Source organism: Lygodium microphyllum, chromosome 3 (genome assembly GCF_053477565.2).
Source record: "Lygodium microphyllum isolate KBCC chromosome 3, Lygodium_microphyllum_v1.1.10, whole genome shotgun sequence".
Classification (NCBI taxonomy): Eukaryota; Viridiplantae; Streptophyta; class Polypodiopsida; order Schizaeales; family Lygodiaceae; genus Lygodium; species Lygodium microphyllum.
In genome coordinates this window covers 69,445,858-69,451,610 of record NC_141137.1, presented here as the reverse complement: position 1 = coordinate 69,451,610, position 5,753 = coordinate 69,445,858, and the positions used below count along the sequence as shown (strand labels likewise).

The following is a 5,753-nucleotide window of genomic DNA, read 5'->3' as shown; positions in this document are numbered from 1 at the left end:
TTTGAAAACAAGGGTACCAACATCACTTCTTGAAGTTCACAATCATTACTTAAGAGGAAAAGAAACTAGATTTACTGTAATCCCACCTTTAAAATTTGAAGCTTACCTCTAAAACTAAAATTAAGGGGTGAGGAAACCTTCAAAATTTCAAGGATTTTAGTATACAAAACTTTGAATATAGGTATTTTGCATAGTCAAGCCACCATTGTGCAGGTCATCTAACATGTGCACGCTGCATGGCTCTAAAAGGACTCAAGCCGATTATACACCGCCAGTTTGTTGCCTGCCCAGTTTGAAATTTTCACAAATTGGGCACCACATATTTTGACACCAAAACATTCACCCACTTTCAAAACTGCTTGCATGGCATACTGGTTAAACCAATGGGCTTTCATAACCAAAGTGTGAGTTCAAACCTCATTAAATGTGCTTCTTTTTTAATGAAAGAAACATTCGTCTTTACTTGCCATGGGTGTAGATGGTGCACCTTAGGCAAGGGATCTTGTTTACCCACACCTAGGCGTGGCCCATAAAAAGTGGAACCACCAACTTTTTAACACGTGGTTAGACGGCCTTGCGATTTTGATAGTGGGAAGGGATTCGTGCTCTGAGTGTGTAACTGAATGACCCTAGAGTCTACTTCATGCATTGATAGAATCATCCTTGTGGTGTCTACTTCATGCATTGATAGAATCATCCTTGTAGTGAGGAAAGCAAGATGAGAAGTGCCACATAGGTACATCTCGTGCAAATGCAAGGGAGGGCAACACGTGGATAAATCGAAAGTCTTTTAACGCTCACAAAACACATGGTGTGTTTTCCTCGTGTGGGTGGAGCCAAGGCCCGAGGAGCGTTTGAAAGAGGAACGAGGAAAGTAGCAGGCTGGATATGATTTAATTCAAGTGAACACATATATATGTGTGTGTGTGTGAATGATACTACGTAGGTCGCTTGCTTGCGCTCTCTCTCTCTCTCTCTCTCTCTCTCTCTCTCTCTCTCTCTCTCTCTCTCTCTCTGTCTGTCTCTCTCGCGCGCGCGCGAGCCATGACGAAGGTAATGCAGGACACCCATCTCATTCTCGCATCTATTTCATTGTCTTTCTTCCGATAATCATCATCACCCCTTCTCTTAATCTCATCAGATGTTTGCCAGCTCCAAGTCTTATCATCTGCAAGAGGATTTAGAAGATGACGACAATAGCGACTCAGCAATTATTGTACTAATCACGACCGTATTACGCTAATCTATGTTGTCTCATCTATAACCGGACGACCTTGGAGCTTCTGCGTATAGACTGATTGATTATTTTGTGCATGGCATGTTTATATCTTATGGTGTGATTATTGGGTAGTGTTATGATTGCTGTAGGTAGAGGTGGAACATGATGAGGAGGCTCTCGGGCCGGGGCGCCTGCACGTGCACGTGGTGTGCGAGAAGCTGCCAGGCCTCATGCAAGCGCTGCTGGAAGCCCTCGAGCGGACTTCCCTTCTCCTCCTCGAGACCAACATTTCTGTCTGCGACGATTGCATTGTCCTTGACGCTCTCGTCGAGCAGGCGAGTTCTCTCTCTCTCTCACACACACGAGAGAGAGAGAGAGAGAGAGAGAGAGAGAGAGAGAGAGAGAGAGATCTCACTTCTCCATGATTGGCCAATTGCTATCGTCATAGTCTCAATGAACCTAGGCTTAAAATAGAAGATGGAATCATGAAGATGGAATCATGACTGCTCCCATGACCAATTGTTATTGGTATAGTCTCATACTATCAAAGAACTTAGGTCACATGCCATGCACGTGCGGTGCGGTGCGGTGCGCCCACACACACTCTCTCTCACTCACTCACTCACTCACTCTCCCCCCTCTCTCATGGATGCTCATGCTTCAAGTCTTAAGGGTTGACTAAAGAATATCTAACCCTACCATATGGGTTCAAAAGAAGGAGTTTTTAGATTTTTCTTTTTTATACATTTTTTACATATAGAAGGGTATCATTTAATAGAGGTATGTAGAGTTTGGATAGATAAAAGTTATCTTTTATTTATTTGAAAATCATAGATAGGGGTTTTTTAATAGGACTTGAATGCAAGTGAGATGAAGGGTTTAAATATAGTGAGCCCCTATAGTTTCAAGTACTCCCACTCCCTTTTAATTGTATCTCCAATTGTTTGAGTAAAAAATCACATTGCGTTCATTTTTCTCTTGATTGATTGTGGATGCAGAGACCACATCATGCCGTGCTAAATGCATCAACTTTGAAAGAGCTCCTCACCAATACCATCACAAGCTACTCATAATAGCCCTATTGTTGGTAGCAACATGGAAAATATTACGTAAAATCTTTAAATTCTTTCAAGAATCTCCCTCTGATTTACATTTGTACATATGCATGCAAGAGGATGAATCTTGCATAAAAATGTTTTACATAAATAAACATAAATATTCATAAGTACAACCATATTCAAAGGTATAAGAAGTGAAATCTTGAATAGTTGTTGACATGCTCTACAAATTTCTACACCGATTTCTCTTCTAACTTTCATGTGAACTATCATTTTATATCCATACCTCATCCAAGGATATAAATCTCCAACTTATAATCATTCTATATTCAACTTGCATGTTATATGGCACCTAATATGGTATGGCATTATATACACAAGGAATAATGATTATTTGTGATGGTGCATGTCTATGTTTAGATGTTTTTATCCTTCTAGTCCTCACATAATGTATATAAATGTTGCACTCTCATTCAAAGCCAAAGTTCTCATTAACAGATCAATTTTTTTTCAACAACTTTTATGTATGGTGGATTTCTATTATGATATATCAGATCTGAGAAACCAGCAGTTATGAACAATGAAGACAATCCGATTGTTGGTGGTCAAGAAGATCAGTTATGTATTCAATAAGATGATGCTATTATGGATTATAAGTTTGAGGATTATGGTTGTTGCAATGAAGATGTCATTGTGCATGATTTTCTTGGTTCTCTTATTGATGCTAAGAAAGATAATGTAGCTACTAAGTTGAATTTCAATGAAGGAACTTTGCCAAAACTTGAAGAAGTGCTACTACTCGTAGTGCAAAATGCACCATCTTTGGATGTATTTGTTTAGGATACCAATGTTTCCGACATGCAAGATAATATTTTAGGTCATTGCATTTCTCAATCTGAAGAACAAGTCAGTGTTCCACTACAAGAATTGTGAAATTGTAAGATTAGCACTGTAATTCCTTTGCAGGAATAGCAATATCAATTTGCACTATATTTCCTTTGCAAGATTTGGTTGAATATGAAGTGTTGCAAAATGCAATCAATTTGCATGGTTTTTCTAAAGTTCCATATGAGGTAAACGCTATGGTTCAATCTCCAATTGAGATGATTCATTGGTTTTCTAAGTGGAGAAATGTGACCAATGTTGTAGCAATTGAGGCTCTGTGTGTTATTAATCAGCTTCAAGAGGAGAAAGCATTACTATAGCAAGAGGTTTCTCAATTGAGGAATGTAATGGATTTCCAAGTTTCTCATTATTTTGAAGTTATTAATGCTCTTGAGGAAGTTGCTCTACAGAAGGATAATGAAATTGTTGATTTGCATACATTGTTGGTATTTTCTTATTATTCAAGTCCAGATGTCATTCTTGAGGATCTCTATGCACTGAATGATCAAGTTGTTGATGTTTCAATTCAAACTGCTATTTATAAAGTCTATGAGAACTCTGATTAGTGTATCATTGAAGTTACAATATTTGGAAGTATGCACGTACCTATAGTTGATATCTATGCAATTTATATTGTAGTAGGAATGGTTGATGTTATTCATGTTGATTGGTTTTTAACAATGAAAATACTGATGATGTATGAGATGGATGCTTGTAGCAAATGTATATTGCAGTTTTGTGAATCAAGAAGGCTTCAGAATGATCTGCAAGAACTAAATTTGAGTAGTTCCTACAACTGAATTCTGAATTCCTGCAATAGTATCTTCACTTTCCTATAGTAGCAACCAAAATTTCTACAACGTCAGCAATTTTTATTTTCCATGTACCTATAGTGGAAAGCTAAATTTATGTAGTATCTACAGTAGCAAGCTGAATTCTTGTACTTCCTACAACAACAAAATGTACTATAGTAAGCTGGTAAACAATCCAGAATTGCTACAACAACTTCAAAAATAGCAAATACGACAACCACGTGCTGATTATTGGTTCTATGTACTTAAAAATTAGCAATTACAAGTTGTTGTGGATTATCTTACATATTTCTTTTAGGTTCCGATGTCTTATTCAAGATCCAAATTGAGTAGTACATTGGCATACATTTATTATGATGAAAATACTAGAGCATCCTTGATATCTTTACAAGTCAATGCAATTATTCTTTGCAGTTGGAGCAGTAGTCTACTTATTCTGTTATGGTTCTATATATTCATTCTCTATTATATATTATGGATGTCATTGTATATGATGAGTTCTCAACCCTGGCATGTTTCATTGAAATGGTTGTACTATAGAATTATGACTAATTACATGTCCAACAGTTGCAGATACTTTAATTCTAGCTATAATGCAAGGGGGTATTTCTTTGAATACTAATTCAAGTTTATTATCATGAGTCACAAAAGGATGCACAGGTTCAGCAAGTAGTTAGAATCAATTTTAGGCAAGTCACTAATGCAGTGCCTTAAGCACCAGTAGTGCAGAATTTTATGGACATTATGGTCATTTGTCAATTTTATGATATAAATAGTTCTCAAACTTTGACAATATCTCATTGTATTTATGTTGGTGATATTTTAGTGCTAGCAAAAGTGTTTATTTGTCTTGAATGGACAAAACAGATGTCATTCATATTACAGGAAACTACAATCTTGATGAAGGTGATTGCAAAGTGTTAAATAAACTGATCATGCTGAAAATGAGTTTTTGGATATTGATGTTATCAAGTCTGATATCAATGATGTATTGCATGATATCAATAAATAGGTAAACATTAAGGAGCTTACAGTTGACGAGTTTTATGACATGAATGTTTTGTCTCTTGTATCTCATGTGAGCAACATTCACAAGAGCAGTCTATCATTAATTCTCATTATGCTCATGTGCCTCATAGCTCATAAGACACTCTCTTGTTCCATTGTTAGATTTTGTTTCTTTTTTTCATCATACTTACTATGTATGCCTTTATTTTGTCTTAACTATCTTTTGAGTAGATTATGCAACTATAGTAGAGGGCTATAAGTATCCTAATAGAGAGACTCTACTTATTGTTTCTCTCTGTGGCTTACTTCATGGTGCAAGGTTGTGAGTAAGGCATAATTTTTCACTTTTCGATAAGGCATTTGACACCATGGATTATACGAGGGTTTGAGCCATGGCTATGCTAGCCATCCACTGGGCTATGCTAGGTGTTAGCTATGGATTCACACTTCATACATTATGTATGTCCTTCATATAGCTAGTACCTTAATCATATTAGTTCTATGTGTGGGAAAGCCCTTAACTGCCTCATGAAGTTGTATGCGTCATGAAGTGCAGTTTATAAGTAGTTGAAAAACGTGACCTAAAGAGGCAACCAGTGTCATTCTCATTTTTGGATTATCTATTATGTTCATGACCTAAAAGCACCTTGATATGCAATATTTCATGGGCCTTTCCATAGTTAGATATGTGCTACATTTGTCCTACTTGGGTAAGAATAGTCTTAGTACCTAGAGATACACATGGTGTGTAGTATGTGTGATATTTATTGT

The 5,753-nt window shown here is 36.8% G+C and overlaps 1 protein-coding gene across 2 annotated transcripts; it reads left to right on the top strand.

The window, feature by feature from the left end:
• The first annotated feature begins 966 nt into the window (after positions 1 to 966).
• On the top strand, positions 967 to 3,550 carry LOC148038468 (uncharacterized). 2 transcript variants are annotated; one of them, XM_087675427.1, is made up of 4 exons: positions 967 to 1,053; positions 1,142 to 1,216; positions 1,369 to 1,554; positions 2,218 to 3,550. In XM_087675427.1, exons 1-4 carry the CDS (start codon positions 1,045 to 1,047, stop codon positions 2,290 to 2,292), a joined length of 345 nt encoding a protein of 114 aa, XP_087531553.1. In that variant the 5' UTR covers positions 967 to 1,044; the 3' UTR covers positions 2,293 to 3,550. The 2 variants fall into 2 exon arrangements, with proteins under 2 accessions (XP_087531553.1, XP_087531552.1); XM_087675426.1 differs by having other exon boundaries at positions 1,142 to 1,231.
• Positions 3,551 to 5,753: the final 2,203 nt, after the last annotated feature.